At 47.4% G+C, this 21652-nt stretch overlaps 1 protein-coding gene across 5 annotated transcripts in view; it reads right to left on the reverse strand.

Annotated features, from left to right (window-relative positions):
* Positions 1–21652, reverse strand: part of DGKG (diacylglycerol kinase gamma) — a 177560-nt gene that overhangs the window by 84072 nt on the left and 71836 nt on the right. For 3 of the 5 annotated variants that reach the window (XM_025042358.1, XM_025042359.1, XM_006925808.3), the window contains exons 11-19: positions 21474–21562; positions 18124–18240; positions 16923–17015; positions 15288–15347; positions 12555–12634; positions 11327–11401; positions 8747–8832; positions 3817–3906; positions 1609–1769 (exon numbers count right to left, since the gene is read on the reverse strand). In XM_025042358.1, coding sequence (XP_024898126.1) covers positions 1609–1769; positions 3817–3906; positions 8747–8832; positions 11327–11401; positions 12555–12634; positions 15288–15347; positions 16923–17015; positions 18124–18240; positions 21474–21562 — 851 coding nt within the window. The remainder of the gene's footprint in view (positions 1–1608; positions 1770–3816; positions 3907–8746; positions 8833–11326; positions 11402–12554; positions 12635–15287; positions 15348–16922; positions 17016–18123; positions 18241–21473; positions 21563–21652) is intronic. The other 2 variants (XM_025042362.1, XM_025042361.1) reach the window with 2 other exon arrangements.

Consider the following 21652-nt stretch of genomic DNA (forward strand, 5'->3'; position numbering starts at 1 on the left):
GGGAAAGACACTTTCCCAACTGAGGGCAGGGGACCTGGGAAGATAAACCAGATTGGGCACAGGGACCCCTGAATTCACTCCTGGTCCAACACTTCCATCCTCTCAGAACCTATCATGGTCCAGCAATGCTCCTGTCTTCTGTTTTAGTAATAGAAAAAGAGTGCTGGATTAGGAGCCAGAAAACGAAGGCAAATCCCTTAATCTGTCTGTTTCCTCACCTATGAAATGGAGGTAATACCGCCTTCAGTATAGTCACAAAAATCAAGAAAACATCTGTAAATATGATAAACTTTAAATCTTGTAAATATTAGGTATTATTATCATTAATCCTTTCCTCTTCCATGGTTTCCTTTTAGTCTTACTAAAAAAACAAAACCCTTTCTTTAAACCTGCTTTTCCCTCAATATACCTCTTCTTTCTCTTTTTTAAACCACCAAAATTGTCAAAGAGGACACAAGTTGGGATGACTGAGGCATGCAGGCATCACACAGTCTAGGTCTGGAGGGACTCAAATGCTTATGAAACTGGGCAGCGTAATTCCCAAGACAGGGACACAGAGGAAAGAGCCTGGCTTCAGAGTGAGGCACAGTGTGCATATGCTATTTCTGCCCCTTGCTCAGCCAGTATCCTGAGGCCTCACCTGTACATGGTGATGGTGGGGACAATGATACCCACAGGATTGCTGTTGAGGACGAAAATACATAAAGTCTGGCACAGTTGAGAACACACAGTAGGAGCTAGTGCCAGAGCTCTATTTATGGAAATGATGGATTCCTTCTCTTCACATCCCGTCCCTACCAGTTTGGGGAGCAGTGTCCACCCTGTACTCCTTGGACCAGAAGCTGAATTCAGCAAAACAAACTAACTGAGCTGTACTAGATATGCTGGAGGCTGGGGAAAGAAAGAAAAACTGGGCACTACTCATGTGCGTGTGTGCGTGTGTGCGCGCGCGCGTGCGCGTTGGGGGAGGAGGGACAAAACAAGCATATTATACCAGTCCCTTCAATATAATGCAGAGAGTACACTGAGTACAGAGGACTATGGGAGCACCAAGGAGGAACACAGAGCTCAGCTGGAGGGGTCAGTCAGGGGATGTGCCCCCAGAGGATTACGAGCACTCAGCGTGTGGGGAACAGGGTTGGGATTAAGGGAGAAAACAGGAAAGAAAGAATTCTGGAGCCGAGCCAGCCAAGCCACCTTGGGACCATGCAGTCCTTCCTGGAGGATCAGAATTCCCAACTCTGGAAGCTCATGTGAGTCTCCTTCCTCCTGAACTCACCCATTGGTTGTTTCTTGGTGCTGCTTTTCTTCAATGCTTCACATTATCCAAAGGGTAAATAAGTCTTTTGAAAAATGTCCTGTCTTTTCTTGTGTTAGTTAAAATTATAAGGGGAAGGAATTCCTCTATAATCAAAGTTGGAGCCTTGGTGCAATTAGGGTGTCCATGCCCAGGCCAGATATAAGAATGCTTGGACCCAAGTGAAGCCTGGGGTCAGTGGGGAGATGTAAAGTGTAGGGACCCAGAGGGGGACAATAAAGGACTAGAACCCTTCCCGCCCACCTGGGCATTTCTCTTCCATGCAGAAAGGTGAACCCGTGACAACTCACCACACCAATGGAGAAATAGTTGTTCATGATGTCGTATGGGACTTGGTCCCCGTTCTCCACCTCCTCTCTAGGGATGACTTCCAGGTGCCAGCGGTCCAGCATCACCAAGGGGCTCTGCTCAATGTCCTTCAGGATTTTCGTCAGGCTGCCCCCTTCATAACCTGTGGAGAATGGAATTGCATTTGTCCCAAAGTAGAAAACTAACTTGTTGCTAATGTGCAGAGAACTGTCCATGCAGGGAACCCTGTGGGCATCTTTGACCAGGAGACTCCCCAGGGCGTCTGTTGGCCAGACAGACACACTCAGGCTCCCTGAGCCACAGAGAAGGAGAGGACAATACAGAGTAATCAGAGAGAAAGCTGGAGGAGATTTGAAAGTCAGAGTAGCAGGACTGGAGTGGGTGCTGGCCACAGGTGGTCAGGCTGTATAGCCGAAGCAAGCCCTAGAGAACTGGTGGGCTGGGTGGTTGGGAAGAACAAAAGATCTGTTTCTGGACCGTGTCATGTCAGAGATAAGCAGTATGGCAGGCAGAATTTTAAGATGGTCCTCATGAATCCTGCCCCCCACCTCCAGTGTATATACCATTCAAAACCTGTAAATAAGATAGGATAGTCACCGTCATGATTAGGTACATTATATGGTGCAGTTGACTTTGAGAAAGAGAGATTATCCTGGGTGGAGATGACCTAACTTGGGGGGTCCTCAGAAAGGACTGGGCTTTTCCTTAGGAAATTGATTCAAAGCTTGAGAGGACTTTGATGGAGGAAGGTTCTCTGTTGCCAGCTTTGAAGCTGGAGGAATCTATCTGGCAAGGAATATAGGAGGCCTTCAGCATCTGAGAGGGGTCCCAGCTCATAACCAGCAAGGGAACAGGGACCCAGTCCTACAACCACAAAAAACTGAATTTGGCCAACAACTCAAATTTGCTTAGAAGCAAATTCTTCTCCCAGAGCCTTCATGGAGGAGCATAGTCTGTCTGATGTCTTGATTTCAGCTTGTGAGGCCCTGAGCAGAGAACCCAGCTGCCTTGCTCCAGGACTCCTGACCTACAGGACTGTGAGCTAATAAAGGGATGTTTTAAGCCTCACGTTCATGATAATTTGTTAGATAGCAATAGGAAACTAACACAGAAAGTGAATCGTAAGTGATGAGAGGTTAATGGAAGAGACAGTTTTTTCTTTTAAATAAGACTTCCATGTTTCTGCTTACCTTTGCAGGCAACCTCGAAGAGAATTTTCAAGTTGTTAGGGCTTTGGTCAGCAGCTTAGGGGATGCCCCACAAGATAGCAGTGGTAGCAACTGTGTAGCCATCAGGCTACCTGGGAGCACAGGCTGGGTTTCCTGCATGAAATTTTTGCCTATGCTTCTTAAGTGCCCAGAGCATGGGGCCACACTCTGCTTATCTCTTTTGAGCGGAGGGCTCTTCCCTAGTCTCAGCGTGTGGCTGAGGACCCTGGTAGCTCTTCTCATGTCTGCCAACTTCTTTCTAGGGCTGGCTACTGCTTGCTTTGCCTCCGCCTACCAAGCATGCACCGACCTCTGAACACTGACCACTGCCTGGTCTGGTCTTGAATTGCTCTCTGATTTGATCGGCCATCTGCAGTCCCACCCCAACTCTGCTTGCCAAACTGATCTGTCTGCTCCACATGCTGGCCTGAACTTCTCCACTCTCTGGAACATGCCCAGTTCCACAGGGGCTGGTTGCAGTTTGCAAAGTTCTCCTTAGCTCCTGCCATCACCCTGTAAGCTTGTTACTCTGAATTCCCCCTTAGGGGAATTTCAAAATGAGGGCCCATTGCCATGCATATCTAGGATGATCTGGATGCCCCTAAGAGCCAGTGATGTGGCTTTTCAGTCTGCATTCTGAGTCCTAATTCAGAAGGGATCAGTAATTTGGAAAGGGGAATTTTATGCAGAAACACCTGTCTAAGAGAGCCCCTACTGGGATGAGCTCTGGGGAGGAGACAAAGGAGCTCTATGACTTGTTCTACTGGGAGAGGCTGGCTAGTTTCAGGATGATAATAAATATAGTGAGGAGTAAGCATCGGCCTCGGCATGGAATGGAGGACAGGAAAACAGTCATGGAGCCGATCTGACCCCAGAGTTGCATATTACTCTGCGGAATGTGATCTCTAAAAAGGAAGTTCAATCTCGCTTTGTGGAGCATCCCTGTCGATTGGGAAGCTTGCCACTGACAGGCAGACTCACCTCCTCCCCAGCGGAGACAGCGGGCCAGGTCATTTCCTGTTCCAAGAGGCAGGACAGCCACTGGTGGATGCTTTGCAAAGTTGGCCTTATCTACAGCCCATGTAAAGGAAGAGAGAACCATATGCCATGGGGTTACTGAGTGTTTGAGTTATCTAGTTACCTCTAATCTGATGCTTGAACTCTTCTATAGAGATCTTTGTTTGAATACCTCCCATGATGGGGAACACACCACTTCCTAAAGCCATCTCTTCCATCTGTGGTATGCTGACCACTACAAAGATTCTTTCATGTTGAGCAAAACCTGTATCCCTGTACCTTGTACCTCTTTATCCTAATTTCATACTAATTCTTTCCTTTGAGCAGTTTTAATCCTTAATGATTACCTGCACTTATTATATTTATGCCTCAGACGAACCCTGTAGAGTATTACTAATCTTCTCATAGATGAAACTGAGGTTCATTGAGGAAAAGTAATTCCAGAGTTATGATCCAAACCCAGATCTCTGTGGCTCCAAGTCCATGCTCCTCCATTCTTCAGTGACTAGGCAGGTACATGGATAAAACAGTTAAGTCTGAGACATCAGGGAATGGTGGGGCATTTGGAAAACTGAAGATGCCACAGCTCAAGTCATTCAGGTTCAAAAGTTTAAACAGAACATTGTGTCTAATAATGAAAACCTCTAGATGTCATTTAGCACCCAGATATCAGTTTGCCACTTCCACCACCTCCCAGATTTGCAAGTATCCAGATTCCTAATCTTATTTCCTGTGCTGATTGTGAAGGAGCATCAGACTGAACCATTAGAGAAAGCACAGCAGAATATATATGTTTCAGTTTGGCTGCCCATCTACAGTAGTGCATTGGCTAACTGGGAAAGCTGAAAGAGGCATAGGCACCCATTGGGCTCCAGAGGGCACCATGTACATAAACCTCGCTTCACCTGGTGCCTATGGAATGTGAGGCATGTGACTGGGGAGCGCTGGGGCAGGAGTGTGTGTGTATGTGCAGGAATCAGCATCCTGCATGAGGCTCATGCTAGGGCTGCCCCAGTAAAACGGGAATGAGCTCAGGCATGACCCAGAGCTGAGATGGAGGGTGGAGCAAAGCACTGGACTCAGTCATTGTTCCCAGAACCTATAGTCTGTGTTCATGCCTCCTTGCCTCTGCACATTCAGTTCCCTTTGACCGGCAGGCCCTCGTTTCCTTAGGTCTGTTCCTTCTTCCACAGTCCCCATCTCAGCAGGTCAACCGTCCTCACAGTATGGAGGCTAGAAAGCTGGAGGCCATCTTAAGTTTCTTATCTCCCTCACTCCTCCTCCATGCATGCATCAGTTCCTCTGTGCTTTCTCCTTAATAGATCTCCAGGCAATTTCTTCTCTCCATCCCCATGGAGACACCCATGTTCAGGTGTGATATGATTCCTTCCCACTGGTATTACTGCAACTGCCTCCTCTCTGCTCTCTCAGCCTCCATTTCCAGCCCCTCCAGTTCTCCACACTTCCCCCAAAGCAGGCAATCCTTGAACCACAAGCCTGACCACATCAGTCCACTGCTTTCACACTGTCGTGGCTCCCATCACCCCTTAGTATGGCTCACTAGGCCCTTCTCGGATCTGCCTTCCTCTCTAGCCCCATGCTTCTTATATCCTACTGCCCACCCAATATGTCAATCACACCTAAGTGTTTTCGGTGCCCTAAATCACAAGCTTTGTGTTGCTCAGCTCAGATTCTGCCTCTGGGAGGTCCTTCTTGGTTGCCCTAGTCTGGACTAGGTGCCTCTCTAGTGTTTTTTTCAGCACGGACGATCTCATCACACTGTGATGACTACCCGTTTGTCCCTTGAATGCACTGTAAGGTCCCTGTGGAACTATATCTCATTCAGCAGAGTATATCCAAATCTGTTTACTGAAGTCTTATTATGTGCCAGATACTATGCTAGGTGCTCTGGCTTTAACAGCAGGTGAAAAAGCCATGGCTCAGGCTCTCATGGCACCAGCAGTCAAAAAGGAGAGACAGATATTAATAAGGTCTTCCTATAAATGAGGCATGATTTAAAATCATACTGAAGAGGAAAAGAGTGTAGTCCTATAATGAGGTGATTGAAGCTAGGAGATACATCAGGGAAGGCTCCCCTGAAGAAGCCACTTTGGCTGGGACCTGAAGTAGAAGCTGACCAATCGAAGGCTGGCGGAGTGTACCAGACAGGTGGGACAACTTGTGCAAAAGCCCTGTGTAAGAGGTGAAAGGGACTAGTACATTCAAGGGTCTGAGAGAGGGACTGGGTGGCTGAACTCTAGAGAGAGAAGGAGGGAAGTGCGAAACCAGGCTGGAAGGTGCTAGACCACCAAGGGCCTTGTAGTTCGTTTGAAGAGTTTTGATTTTTATCTTAAGAATAATGGGAAGCCATTGATGTACCTTACACACATCATGAACCCACTGACATTCAGGGAAGACCACTCTGGTATAGAGGGAGGGCAGGTCAGAGAGGGGACCAAAATGGGGTGGTAAAGAGCACTGAACAAGTGCCTCAATATTTCCTGAATGAATGAATGAATGAATGAATGAATGACTATTGTGCAGTCATTCCTTTTACTACTGATTTTTCTCTTTGGGCCACTAACCTGTGAAAAAGATCATCTCACATGACCTTCTTTCTTTCTGTTTTGAGCAGCTTCTATCACCTGCGTCCTCTGCAGATGAATTTTATAAAACTTTTCACCAAAGCACTCTTTCTCCTTCATGGTGGACAGGGAGCAGTGTGCGCAGCCCCCGTTGTTGCAGCCATCCACCCTCTGCTGATCAGCTTTTCCTTCCTCGGCTCCTGGAGAGTGCCTCCCTCCTCCCACAAACAACTCCAGAGCCCCAGGTGACAGGAGAGTGTGGGTGGCTGCTTGGCAGAGCTGTGTCAATGGAGACTCAATATTTCCTGAATGAATGAATGAATGAATGAATGAATGACTATTGTGCAGTCATTCCTTTTACTACTGATTTTTCTCTTTGGGCCACTAACCTGTGAAAAAGATCATCTCACATGACCTTCTTTCTTTCTGTTTTGAGCAGCTTCTATCACCTGCGTCCTCTGCAGATGAATTTTATAAAGCTTTTCACCAAAGCACTCTTTCTCCTTCATGGTGGACAGGGAGCAGTGTGCGCAGCCCCCGTTGTTGCAGCCATCCACCCTCTGCTGATCAGCTTTTCCTTCCTCGGCTCCTGGAGAGTGCCTCCCTCCTCCCACAAACAACTCCAGAGCCCCAGGTGACAGGAGAGTGTGGGTGGCTGCTTGGCAGAGCTGTGTCCATGGAAACCAAAGTTCCTGTGGGGGAGCAGAAGGCAGCACGTGTGCAGGTGCTGGTCCCACCCCTCCAGATAGTCTGCTTACGACCCCTGGAGGCCCAGCCTTCCCTGCCCCATTCAGGGTCTATCCTGGCCATTCCTCGACTCTGCTCTTGCCCTCATCTCCCACATCCGGTCTGTCAGCAAATCCTGTTGGCTCCGCCTTCAAAAGATATTCAAAATCTAACCACTTCTCACAACCTCCTCTGTCTCTGCTGCGGTCCAAGCCATGGTCACCTCTCATTTGGATGACTGCAGGAGCCTCCGAACTGGTCATCCTGCTTCCGCCCTTTTCTCTTAATCTCCTCCTTTGCTCAAAACCATTCGGCGTCTTGAGATTTTCCCAATATGAAAGCCACATTTCGTACAATATCCTGCATGTCCTGGTGACCTGGCCCTGCACTATCTCTGCTTCATCCCCTGCCACTCTCCCCTCATGTGCTCCACTCCAGCACACTCTGCAGCCTTCCTGGGGCCTTCAGCAGCCTGGCCTGCTCCCACCCCAGGGCCTTTGTAGCTGCTCCTCCTTCTGCCTGAACTGCTCTTCCCTTAGCTATTTGCATAGCTCAACTCCCTCCAGGTCCCCTGACCACTAAGACTTAGATTGTACCCCTTACCCCCACCGCTGAGCTCCCTTTGCCCCTTCCCCGCTATATTTATATCCATTCTGACATATTATATGCTTTCCTTGTTTCTTTGTTTATTGCCTGTCTCTGCTCTCTAGAAGGGAAGCTCCATGAGGGAGGGATTTTTATCCATTTGTTCATTGTTGCATCTCCATTGCATCAAGGAGAGCTTGGCACAGGAGGTGCACAGGCAGTATTTGTGGAATGAATGACAGGAAGATGGAAGCAAGGCTCTGAGTTCAGTCTCAGACCTTGATGATGGCTGTCCCCAGCTCTTCCCTTTCCTGTTCTTATGTTCCATGTTCCAGTGTTTATCTGAGTTCTCCAGAGTTAGATCTTGAATATATTTCCATCCAAGAATTACAGAGTCAGTCTCCATCATTTACTGGGGGTGATGTGTCCAAGGACCCACAGATCCAGACAGAGCGAGGTTAGAACCCAGGCCCCCTGATTCATAGCCTGGGTTCTTCCCGCTCTCTCTTTGATCTAGGTGTATCAGACACAGCCCAACGTTGCCTTTCTTTGTTTTGCACTGATCTGCACTTTCTAGATGAGCTCTCTGGGCTTGGACTCCAAATGCTCATCTCAAGGTGATTTGCCCTGGGCTATGCATCTATGCTTGGTTCTCTGACCTTTATCATCCACCCTGGATCTACCTGGAATCTCGGTCCTGCCTCCCTTTAACCCCCCAATCTGGCCTGGCCTGCCACTGCCCAAACCCTGACCATGAAAGATGTTTCTGAGGCAAGGCCTAAAACGAATTTTCACATCCGTAGCTGTGGGAATCCTTCCATTGTCTTCTTTCTTTCTCTTTTCCACCCAAAGTAGACATTTAGTCAAGCATTGGTTCAAGAGTAGAAACAAGGATGAATAAGACATGGCTCCATTTCTCTTTCTTTTTTATTGCCTTCCTTAGGCTTTAAATATACTTACTATAAGTAAAGTGCAAAGGCCTCCCAGCCCATTCTTACCAATGCAATCCAAAATCCAGCCAACTGTCCCATCTCCTCCACAGGCCAAGACACGGAAGTCTGGAGTATCGCGGAAAAAGTTCAGTCTGGGAAGTAGAAGAAAGGCCAAAATGGTCTCGTTTACTCTGTCGTGGCTGACCTCTGACACTCCTGAGTCAAAGTCCCCCCTGGCCCCCTCCACAGCTTCCCCAGGGGTATGCTATGACCTTGATTCCTTTTGGGGTTGAAAGGGTGACTTAATGTTCTGAAACCAGAACTTACTAAGCAATGGCATTGAGTGTGAATCTCAGGAGCCATCCTTGTTTGAGGAGACATTGACTCAGCATTCAACACAGAAAATGGTTTTCTAGAAACTGTCTATTATTTGTGCAGAAGAATCCATAGTTTGCTTACTTTGCAACAATATGACTCACCCCCAATATTTCGATTCCCCTTTGGCTCTCTTGCCTGCACTGTCCTTACAATCTCACCTTAAGTCAGACGTACTGAACTAGCTGGATCTTCATCTTGCTCGCCTGTGGGTCCAGACCTAAGTGCAGTGAGCACCATCTCCCCTCAGAGGCCTTAACCCTTTAGAGCAGGCCTCTTAACCTGGGGTCCATGAACCTCCAAAGGGTCTGTGGATAGAATCCAGAGGGCCAAGAACTTGAAAGAGAAAATGTTACATTCTTATCTTCCCTAAGCTCTAACTGAAATTTAGCATTTCCTTTAACTACAAATGCAGGGGACAAATCACAGAGGTATTAACAATACCTGTGGCTCGTCAGCAGTCGAAATCATAGGTATTTTAATGTTTTACTATAGTTGTGGCGGATGTCTCATACTGTCATTTGTGCTCGTCACTGCTTTTAATTTACAAGAGGTATTAGACCTGCCTCTGAAATTTGCTATATAATGTGTTAGTAAATCACATATATTCCCATATTACAATTTTTTTTTTAACATTTTGATAATCGTTTTCAACATAATTAATTTCCTTAGTATGTAATCCTACATATTTCATTTTATATATTAAATATTAGTCTGAGGAAGAGTCCACAGGCTTGATCAGACTTCCAAATGGGATCCTGGCACAGAAAAGTTAAGAACCTCTGCTTAAGAACAAATATGACTTGTGGACACCTTGGGGGTGGGACATGGGAAACTGAAGCTCAGTATTTCTTCTTTGCTCAGCCTGGTGGTCTGAGAAAACCCCTGGGGCTTTCTGAGTCACTGATGCATGTGTGGGCAAATTCACATTCCCTCTCTTCCCCTTCATTCCCTGCTCTCCTATAGGAAGTAAACTCTGATGGAGGCTCCCTTCACCTAGACAGCCTGTCTAATTATGGACTGATACATCAGAGATACTTAAGGCACAGCAGCTCTGGAAGTTGCCACCAGGCTTGTCATCCAGGGCGAAAACAATTTAGGACAGATGAGGTTAAGGTAGAGTACTGCATTCAACTTTTAAAATGCCTGAGAAGAGAGTGGGCTGGTAAAGGTATCCATGGGCTGCTGCTAGGTCACGAGTCATAACAGAGCAGTAAGTAGCAATCACAGTGACTGTGATGGCACCCGCAGCAATTTAGGTGGGCTCTGAAATTAGCTTTCCAGGTAAATCATGGCAGAGGAGCTGAATCTGACTCACGTTTCTTTCTCCTTTTAACTGGGTCTTACACTACCACTGCCATTAATAATAGCTTTATGTCAAACAACTGACGACAGGGCAGATTTTCTTTTTAGAGTCTTTACTCCAGCCCTTCTCAGGGTCTTGGTGAACCCAGAGTAGAAAAACATGTTAAGAGGTTGGGCGAAGTGGCTGAAAGGCAAAGTGTGCTGAAAAGCCCAGCCCGGCGTGCACAGACCCGAGGACTTGGCACTGAGACAGACTCTGACCAGCACCTCTCCAGGGCACTGGCTCCTCTGGTAAAAAGCTGTCTTCGGTGTCTTCCAGTCCTGATGCTGGAGGGGTCTCTGATTACATGAACCTACAGCTCATCACGTTAGTGCTGACACAGGACCACCTCCTCCCACCATACTTTCAGTCAAGCTGCAAAGGGTCTGCCTTGCCTCTTCTCATTGTTCTTCCTCTCTAATGAGCAGTGAAATAGCCAGTAGGCAAATGACAGAGGAGAAGGGCTGGGGTAGCTTAATAACCTCTAAAATGGATGATTTAGAAAAGAAGGGATTTCTTTGAATAACCAATTGTTTTGATCCTAAAATGCCCCACAACAGAACGCACGGCAGAACTACTGACTGACAGTGATAAGAAAATTCTTTCCTCCTCCCTGATAATTCAGCATGAAGATATCAGCTAACACAGCCTTGCAAATAAGTTGAAATAATTTATCAGCCTGCCCACCCTGTCAATCAAATGAATGGTGTATGCAGGAGGCTACTTCCCAGAGTTAAACATAATGAGTGTTCCTGAGCATCTCCAGGAGGAAATAAGAGTAAGGAAAAGAAGAGAAATGACTAAAATGGCAGGAAAGACAAATCCACAGATGAAAAAGACAAACAAGAGGTGACAAAAAACGGTATCTTCTTCAGAGACTCAAGAGGAAGGGGGAGAAATAAAGAGTAAGGATTATATTTCCGTACCCTGGAGTAGGCCCCCCATTGTCCAGGTTGAAAACTTGTTTGGGGTTGAGCAGATAGTGGAATTTCCGAAGAATTCTATGGGGGTGGAAAAAAAAAAAAGAGAGAGAGAGAGAGAGACAGAGAAGGAGAATGTCATCATGAGAAGTCACAGTAGGGCAAACATCTCTGGAGCCCATTGATGGTGGGAATGAGGGTCCATTTCAACCCTAGAGGGGAGAAGACAGAATGCAGGCCCTGCAGACCCTGAAGTCTCAGGTCCAGCCACCAGCACTCAGGCCCTCACCCCCTGATTCAAGGCTTCCCCATTATCCAAGCCTCTAACCCGCAACCCCAGAAGTACCAACCTTTACAGAGAAGACAGGACAGAGAAACCCAGAAAACAGAGCTTCCATTCACCTAAAAGTTTTTCCCTCATGAAGACCTTCTCCAAAATATTCTGAATGTTCTAGGTAGTACAGTTCTGCTTTTTGTGGACTATACGAAGGCATCAAAGGACCCTCTGTGGAAAGCCCCACCCCCCACCCCCAAATCCTGGAAGCAGGAGGAAACAGAGGCAGAAGAACTGGGGCAGGCGAGGGCTGGTGACGATGACCCCATCTAGGCTTGGTTTCAAAGCTCCAGCTTAGGACTAATCCGGTCAGTTCAGAAGGGCTGCTCTGCTCCTTGGACTTGGGTGGGGATTCTCATAGCTCTTGCTTCAACTCTACTTACTATTTTTTAAAACATGGATTCCAGATCACCATGCCATCTATTCATTACCCCAGAGCTGAAGAGGACTGAGGGGCAGAGCTGCTTTGCCCATTCCCCCTCTCTCCTTCGCTGATGAGGCAAGTGCCCTGCTTTCTCAGGAGGTTCCAATCAAATGAGTCCCGCCACATCTCTTAAATCAAGAAAAGACTTGAGAGGCTAGGAAGGAGATAGGCATCTCAGGTTTGACTCTAGGTGCCATAATATAGCTCATGTGACAGGCCCTAGGCTAAGCCCTGTGTCAAATTTAATGCTCGAAACAACCCTATCAGAGGGGAAATTATTATCTCCATTTACAGAGGAGAAACCAAGGCACAGGGACAATAAGTCACTAGAACCTGGTCATCGAGTAGTAAGTAGTAGGGCTGGAATTCGAATCCAGATCTGCCTGTCTCCACAGTCTATTCTATTATGGTTGAGAGGAAGAAAGGACCCATGAGCCTGTCCCAGCTTCTCTATTTTGAAAAAGAAGAGAACATACCTTTCTCCTTGTCTCCCTCCGCTCTTGGGGTTCACCAAGACCAACAGGGGGTGGGTACCCGGGGTAGGGATGATCTTATACTTAAAAGATAAAAGAAAAAGAAATTAGCTCTGTTTCAGCCAGTAGAGGGAAGGAGATGAGAGCTGGTGCTAAGACAGCTTCTGGGAGAGGTAGATAGGAAGCAGTTCCAGGCATGGGGGAGAGGAGGGTGGGAGGTCCTCACTGGCTGAGTTTTTTGAGAGGTTAAACAGTTCAGACCACTCTTCAGCTTGAGTGGCCTTTAAGTAGTGTTAATAGTGACAATGATTTGAGGTTGAAATCAGAGATGGGACAATGGCACCATAGCTTCAAATCATTCAACAATGTTGTGGCATTGTGCCCACAGCACAAGATTAGAGTGAGGGATGTAACTGAATATGATCTTAGAAAGTATGGCCACCTGGTCAAACATCTAAATAAAATAACATTCATAAAGGTAACCATCACTTCCACCCTGGTACCTATTTTCTTCCTGAGCCCTGGTTCCACATTTCTCACTGCCCAGTGGGAACCTTCAACCAGATGTCTCACCATCAGGTCGCTCCAAACCTCAACTCGCCCCATACCTGCCCTATCTTGCCTCCCCACCCCCATAAAACTAGTCCTCTCTCCTGGCTCCCTGTTTCAGTTAAAGGCACTATCATCATTCACCCAGTCATCCAGGGGGACACCTCATCCTGCCAATTCTTTCCCTGAAATGTCCCTTTCTCTCTGGCAGCTGCCACAGTGACCACACTGCTTGGGACTTTTCCAGCTCAGGTACGTCCCGTTGTTCCCATGTAGTTCCTTCCCAGAACATCACGTCAGTCGTGCGACTCTTGCTTAAGAACCTTTGACGACACCTTATTGACCAGAGGATAAAATCCAAATCTCTTAACCTGGTGTCCAAGGTGTTTCCGGGTAGCCCCATTCGACTGTTATCTCTTAATTACTCTAACCCTCACTGCGGTTCCAGCCAAGCCTGGCTCTTACCCTCTAGCAAGCGTGTCTCCTGCATTCCCACCCTGTGGGTCTGGCTCACCCTTGTTTCCTCTCCTGCTCAATGCCCTGAGATGCCCATTTCCTTCTTTGCAACCTCTTAAAAAACTTGTCAGCCTCAGGGCCAAGTTCAAGAGCTACTTCCTCTATGAAGTTTTCCTGCATTACTGCAACCGAAACGACTGCACTTGAAACGTGTGCTTTCTTCTGGGTTTCTTTTGCTGTTGTGTCTTTGTATTTGATTTTGTTTTTTATTTGCTTAGGTAAATGTCTCAAAACAGCAAGTGGATTTTAAATGCCCCCAAAGTAGGGTGGAGGTATGTATAACTCTCCTACCAAAGACCACGTAACACCAGATACAGGAGTGGGTGCTCAATAAATACTTGTGGATTTAGCTGAAGGACACACTGATACAGAGATGCAGCTCTGCTTCACAATCAATATCTAATGCCCACTTTTCCAGATCTCAAGCTAAAATCCCAGCAAACACTGAGCCATGCTGTTTGAAATGAACGGTAGCATTCTTTATGATTTTTAAGAATTTTCTCATCTGCCCAAGGTGACTGTCTACGTGACACTCAGAAGCACCTTGGAGCTTGAGAAGTAATTCTTTACCTCTGAGAGTGATACTCAAAATATTTAACAACCTGGACAGCAAGGGCACTGCTCAGTGAGAACAGATGCAGGATAACCTGATGGAAGCCAGCTATAAGCAACTTGTATACCTGCATTGTGTGTGTGTGTGTGTGTGTGTGTGTGGTCTACGTGACACTCAGAAGCACCTTGGAGCTTGAGAAGTAATTCTTTACCTCTGAGAGTGATACTCAAAATATTTAACAACCTGGACAGCAAGGGCACTGCTCAGTGAGAACAGATGCAGGATAACCTGATAGAAGCCAGCTATAAGCAACTTGTATACCTGTAGTGTGTGTGTGTGTGTGTGTGTGTGTGTGTGTGTCTGCTCCACCTGACTTTCTGCCTTTCTAGGTGTCTAGAGCTTTCCCACATTATTAAGGTTGCCCCATCATTGCTTCCGTTTTCATTTTCAAAACACATTAATCTGCATGTTCTCATTTAATCTCGTAGCATCTCTGGGAGACAGGCGGTGCAGGGATTGCTATGCCCCTTTTCAAACAAGGAAACGTAAGGCTCAGAAGCAGAGGAGGAGGACTTAGTTGTCTATCTCCTTTTCTAGTACTCTTTGTACCTCCCTATGCTGCCTTGCCTGCATTCCCTGGGACTTTGTGGCAGCTACAAAGAGCAGATGCTCATTGGTGAACCCAAGTGAAAAATTAGCTTTTAAGTATACATTTAAGGGTGAAGAAGAAATTCTGGATGTGTTAGCTTCGTTTTGGTCAATCATATTCTGGAGACAGCTTGGCAGTCTTTGAAAACCCATTGTGTATTTTTAGGCCACATTTTTGTTATTATTTAGGGGGTGTGTATATTGAAGTTTCATGCAACTTGTTCCTGAAAAGGTGATAAAGCCCATTAGATCAGCAATGGGATCAATCAACCTCCCTTCTCACCCCTTGCCTACAGTGTGGTGGTCAAAGTAATTCTAGAGGTTGGAAATAAAGTGTCTTGTGTTATATAATTGATCAAATAAAAAAGCAAATATTGAGATATATTTCTCTAGAACCCAAACCCTGTCCTCCTCTCCAAAGTCTTGGACTAACTTTGAATGATCAATCGGACTTGGGCTTGCCAAGGTACCTGCATTACAAGTTCACCCGTGGCTGACACGCTGCCATCAGACTTCCCGCCTTGCCTGTCCTGTGAGAAGAGAGGAAAGACAAGCATCTTTTAAAAAAATGCCTAATATCAAAAAAGAGATCAGAAGAAAAACAAATGGTTAATTTAATGAAAGAGAACAGAAAACCAGTACAGTGTGGGAGGACTTTCTCAAAGTGGGGCTTTGGACCTAAAAAAAGAAATGGTTCCCTATGGGTTTCTCTAGAACTCTCCAGGACTCTGTCGTCTTTTGCTCTGACTTTAACTTCGAGACATTGGAAGAGACAGGGGGAGAGAAAACACTGAAATTGGCAGAAACCTACTTTGCTGATTTAGAAGCTCCAGCTCTGAGAAGCAAGGTCTTAGATCTGGCTTCTCTGCTCAGCACTATCTAAATGATGTGATGTTGAAAGAGTTAGTTTTCTTAGTTTTGTCTGTCCTCCTCTTTGCTTTAAAAAATGTTTATTATTTATTTTAGGGAGGTTCATTTCACATATAGTAAAATGCTCACATCTAAATCTACAGCTTGAATTTCTGCATTCAGAATGCCCTTGTAACTACTGCCTCTTCAGGTCTCACGCGGCTGTGACTCCTGAGACCATACTGGTTTTGCCTGGCTTTTGAATTTCATAGAAATGAATCATAGAGCATGTCTTTTTCTGAGTCTAGCTTCTTTTATTCAGCATTATATCTTTGAAGTTATCCATGATTTTGCATCTATGCATAGTTTTTTTCCCACTGCAATGTAGCATTCCATGATACAAATGTGCCTCATCTTTTTTTAAAAATCTATTCTCCCATCAATGTTTCTTTGGTTTGTTTCCACATTTTCACTGTTATAAATAAAGTTGCCGCAAACATTCTCGTACATGTATTTTGGTGGAATAAATGCTCATATTTCTCAGGTAGATTCAAAGGAGAGGTCCTGTCGGGTAGTAAAGTTTTGTATTTACAATTTGGTAGATACTGCCAAATGGTTTTCCAAAGTGGAGGTTTCTCTTCAGTTTTTACTGAGAAAGGAGTGGCTGGTCCAGCCAAGAATGAGCTGTGAGGAATCGTTGGGACTCGGCCACATCTTTAAGATGGAAAGGGGACAATTAAGGTGTTTGGTGCTTGTTTTGAAAGAGGAATCTTCAACCCAGGAGACAGAAAAGTTTCAGATGGAGATAAAAGAAGTGTAATTTGGCTACACTCATTTCCAAATAGGGCTGAGACACCAAAGTAGAAATCCTCCAGCAGAGGGAGGTCCATGTGTAGACACAGGAGAGAGGCTGACGGGGACAAGGGACAAGCCCTAGCCATGCTCAGGTGGTGACCGAGGTTCCTGGAGCTGTGCTCTGCCTGCAGGGTGCTTCGAAGGAATGTGTTTTCCTCGATGGGCCATTTCAGAGCATTCTGGGTCACCAGCAGTTGGAACCGTTTTAATCAGGAGAGTTTTCGTCACAATCTCACGGGTGCGGCACTGACCTCATTTAAACTTGTGCTGAAAACACACACCCGAAGGTTGTTGAGGAAGCCCTCTGAGGATTGTGAATGTCTGAATGCTGCTTCCATCTGAAATGTGCATGGGGTAGGGGTGGGGGTGGGGGCAGAGCCCTGCAGGGTGGCGGCACTTACCCGAGTGACTGGGCATATCGAGGTAGGCAATAAGATGTGGTCCCTGAGTTCCCCACCATCACACAACGTGGATAATTCACATTTGCGGTGAAACTGGAGGAAATAACGTGAGAGTGAATGAAACTGACCAAGGAAATGTCGAGTATGAGGGTTTGGAGGTTTACTGGGTAGGCAAGCTGTCTAGCGCACCCCCAAATCCTGATGCACTGCTGGCTTTGGCAGTATAACCGAATGTGTGTGTGTGTGTGTTGTGTGTGCATTGTGCGTGTGTGGTGTGTGTGTGTGTATGTGTGCTGTGTTGTGTGTGTGTCTCTTTTGTGCATTGTGTGTGTGTGTGTGTGTGTGGTGTGTGTGTGCATGTATGTGGTTAAGGGTACCAGTCTGCCATGGGCAGAGAAGAGACCAAGTGCTGCCAATGGCTGCTGGAGCAAAGCAGTCACGAGCCCGCCTGTGACCCTTCAGTGTGGCATCCTGTGTGGATTCGAGAGCTCCCTGTATATCTGCTCCCTCGGCTCTGAGACACTGGAAGGAAGATCCTGTCGAACAAATTAATGAGAGGCTGGAAGTAAACCCCGTGACTCAACCTCTGCATCTTAAGAGCTCTGCAGTTTGATCTGGAGACACGTCCTTTTTGAGGCCGACCACGGGGCTTTGTTAAGGGGACAAGACATGGCACCAAGTTTGCTTTTGCAGGCAGGTCGGGCAGGTCCAGGTGTCTAGAGGGGAAGTGAACATTGGCTGTGGCTGGCAGCAGCAGGTACATGCCTCCGGCCCAGGCAGTGGGGCTGTTGTAAAGAGTGTGCCTTCCTTTGACTCCTTAAGGGACACGATTCTAGTGTCTAATTCTTCTCCAGCTCTGCTGGTGCCCCTGGCCCCAGATGACACCTAGGTGAAGAAAGTTAAATGGTCTAGCCTGCAATTCATAGCTGCGGGGCCACACAGACAGTAGATTGGCCAGCTTGTTCTTAAGCAGCCCCACTCCCCTGGTTCTGGGGGAGGGGTGCCTCTTTCTGGGCAGCTTGGTGATTCATTGGAGGAACTGTCAGACCTAGGGCGTTGAATGGGGGCTCTGGGCTCCCTCCCAGCCTTGGCCCCCTGGCTCTGCTCATGCCCTCTGCTAGGATGTTCACTAATTCCAGGCCTCAGCTTGAGAAAAAAACCATACTGAAAAGAAGCAGGGCTGCCCTGGGCGCCAACCCACCGTCATCCGGCACCACACGCAGTGCCGCGCGGTGACACTCTGGTAGCACTTGATACTTTTGTGGCACCGGTCACACTTGACAGAAGAGTTCCCTTCCACCCACGCGTGCTGCATCACCTGCAGGAGGGAAGGGAAGGAGACCAGGGAAGGCTGCAGAACCACGCCTCGGGGCCCTGGGCCTGAGGAGGAGCACAGGGAGTGGGGAGGCCAGGAAGGGTTGTGTCCCATTTAGCTTATGCAATTATTGGGTGCTGGGCTGCTTTGCTGCATTGCACTGATGTGGTCTCTTCCTGCCTAACCACCATTTTGCTAACCACCGTAGGTTAAAAAAAAACACTTTTCCTGTGCTTTAAATAGCTCATTCACCCTGGCAGTCAAGCCTCTGAGCAGCAGCTGGTCTGGCAGTCCATCTGTCTGTCTTGCAGAACCCCTCTCAGAGTGACGTTTTTGTGTGCACCTTGTTCTGGAAGCAGCGCGATGCAGGGAAACAAAGGAGGGCTTGGGCAGCAGATAAAACTGATTAAAAAAAAAAAACACTTTTCCTGTGCTTTAAATAGCTCATTCACCCTGGCAGTCAAGCCTCTGAGCAGCAGCTGGTCTGGCAGTCCATCTGTCTGTCTTGCAGAACCCCTCTCAGAGTGACGTTTTTGTGTGCACCTTGTTCTGGAAGCAGCGCGATGCAGGGAAACAAAGGAGGGCTTGGGCAGCAGATAAAACTGGTTGGAGTCACTGATTTTCCACTTCGCAGCAGGGCGACCTTTGGCCAGTTCCTGGACCTCTCTGAGTCTCAGGTCCCTCATCTGTAGAAATGGCATAATAAGCCCCACCTCTAGGTTTGCTGGAAGGATTAAATGAATGTGTCCTTCCTGAGTCCTGGCCCTTTGGAGGGGCCCACTGATGGATAACTTCCCTTCCCGTCTTCTATAGGCCGGTGGCTCTCAGCCTTAGCAGCCCATCAGAAACACCTGAGGGAGCTTCCAGAAGTTCTAAAGCTCAGCCCTCACTCCAGATCAAATAAATTAGAGTCTCTGGGGACGGGACCCATCATTAGTATGTTTTAAAGCACCCTGAGTGATTACAGTGTGCCCTCAAAGTTGAGAAGAACTCTTAGAAGGAGCTAGAGAAACAGGCCAACGCTTGCAGCTTTCACATCTGTTTCCTGGAGAGCTGGTTGTATCTGCTCCCTGGTCAGGAAATGACACTAGGGCAGCCTAGGAGCTTGGGAAGCGGGCAGGAATACATGTGTATGTGTGTGTCTGTGAGTACAGCCACCAAATTCTGGGGGGCCTGAGGCCTCAGCTGTCTCCCCCAGGAATTCTACAGCACTTCTCAAAATTTTCCACCAGGGCACCCTGGATAGCAGAAGGAAGAGGGCATGGACTCTAGGGGAAAGTGGGGGGTCTAGTCTGAAGGGCCAACTACAAATGCAATATCAAAAACACATGAAATATTTGCATGATATCATCCATGTTTGTATTAAAGTTTTAAATTACTTATTAATTAAGTTACTATGCCCTCCTCCCAAATGGTTTTTGGTAAAATTGTTGTTTTTGAAGACGTCACTTTTATTTTGTAGCTTCTCACCTTCTGCCATTCATCCCCTGAGTGTATAAAGAACCTAGTTTGCTAATCAATTTGTCATCTACATGGCCATATTGAATTTGCTCCGAGGTCATTATTATTTCCATTTTGCAGAGAAAGAAATGAGGCTTCAGAGAGGTTAAGTGACTGGCCCTAGGCTCCAAGGCTGCAAAGTGGCCAAGCAGGGCTTCATAGCCAGGTCTTCTGACTCCAAGTCCACGGTTGTCTCCAGACACCACATTGCCTTCTCCATCCTCTTCTGGGATTCGAAGAGATGATGAAGGACTTGGGTTGCTCCTGAAGACTCAGAAGGTTGTGAATGTGTCCTGCTGGCCCCTCAGTGGCCTCCCTCTGTTCCATGTGTGACAAGTGACCAGAGTGCAGGCTTAGAGCCTAAGCCCAGGAGGTATACCATGCATCCTGGTGAAAGGCATGGACATGGAAAGGTGTATGGACGAGGCCATGCAGTGTCTCATGGGGCATGCATGTGTGCCCTTGGAGGAGCCCTCTCTTTCAGAGGCTGGATATTACTCCCACCTGCTACCCATCTCCTGACTCAGATTCCTCGTTGGAATCTTCCCTGCAGGAACTCAAGAGTGTCCCTCCCCTGCTAATTTTGAGAAGAACCTATTTCCAGACTCGGTGAACAGCACCACCCAGTGGCCGAGTTCCCAACCTCTTTCCTTCTCTCATGCTCTACATCTCTATCACCAAGTCCCAGAGGTGGTACCTCCAAATTATCTCTCAAACTCTCCCTTCATCTTTTCTACCTCCGCCAGTAGGACAGTCAAAATACTCAACAGCTTGCATGGGTGGGAGTCACGCAGCATAGACACAGCCACCACTGTGCTGCTGTGGACATGTCAGAGCACAGCTGGTGAGTGCAGACCTCACCCTAGCCGGGCCCTCGGTGCAGCACTCACTGTTGGGAGAGTTCTTTCCCTCAGACCTCTCTCCTGCACCATGCCTCCTGCTAGGATGTTCACTAATCCCTGGCCTCACCTTGAGCAAAAAAAAAGAAACACACTGAAAAGAAGCCGGGCTGGAAGAAGCAGAGCAATTAATTTAATTCGCAAACGCAGTGGTCTCCTCATGTGCTCAAAGCAACTCTAGTGTCCCCTTTGCTGCCTGGGAAACTCCTTTCCAACTCCTCATCTGGCGTCCCAAGACCTTCTCAGGCTGGATCTCACCGCTTTCAGAACATATCTCCTGCCACTTCCCTTTACGCGTCCTCTGCTTAGTCACACCAGACTAGGTGTGGACCCAGGATAAACCACGTCTCCTCCGTGCCTTTGCACGCGAGGCTTCTTCTGCCTGGGGGCCATGCCCTCATCCGTGTGTTGTGAAGTCCTCCTGATTTGGGTTCAAGAGACAACTGAAATGCCATCTGCCTGTAAAAGCTTCCCTGCTTCCTCCCTTGGTGCCTCAACTGTGCATCCCCCACAGCCCTCTGGCTGTCCTCCATTTCACTACTTAGTACTCTGCTTACCTGCCTGTCTCTCTCCTTATCTCGAGTCTGCACAGCTCCCCAGCAGGCTGAGGTCCATCTAATAACCTGTGTCCCCCTAGCACAGTGCCTGGTACATGGTGGGCACTAGGGAGATGCTTAATGCATTGATGGATGAATGAGATGGTTTAAGGATAATCCTCAAGACAGAGAAGGGACTGGATAAAGCTCCCAAAGCCCCTTCCTGCCCAGGAATCTGTGGTGATGGACATGTTGCCTGGGACGCAGCATGCAGTAAAACAAGGCAATAGGTGTCACCAACCTCGCCGCCCCTTTTGGTTTTTGAGTACGTTTTGACACATCCGGGAATGTTTTTGGATACACAGCGTTCGTGGACGGTGTATTTGCAGTCTGAAAAAAATAAAAGTAAGGAGGAAAGTGCTTGTGAGTGACCACCTAGGAAGGTCCAGCTACACCACCCCCAACCCCAGCTGAGGCCCA

This window comes from Pteropus alecto, unplaced genomic scaffold, assembly GCF_000325575.1.
Source record: "Pteropus alecto unplaced genomic scaffold, ASM32557v1 scaffold88, whole genome shotgun sequence".
Classification (NCBI taxonomy): Eukaryota; Metazoa; Chordata; class Mammalia; order Chiroptera; family Pteropodidae; genus Pteropus; species Pteropus alecto.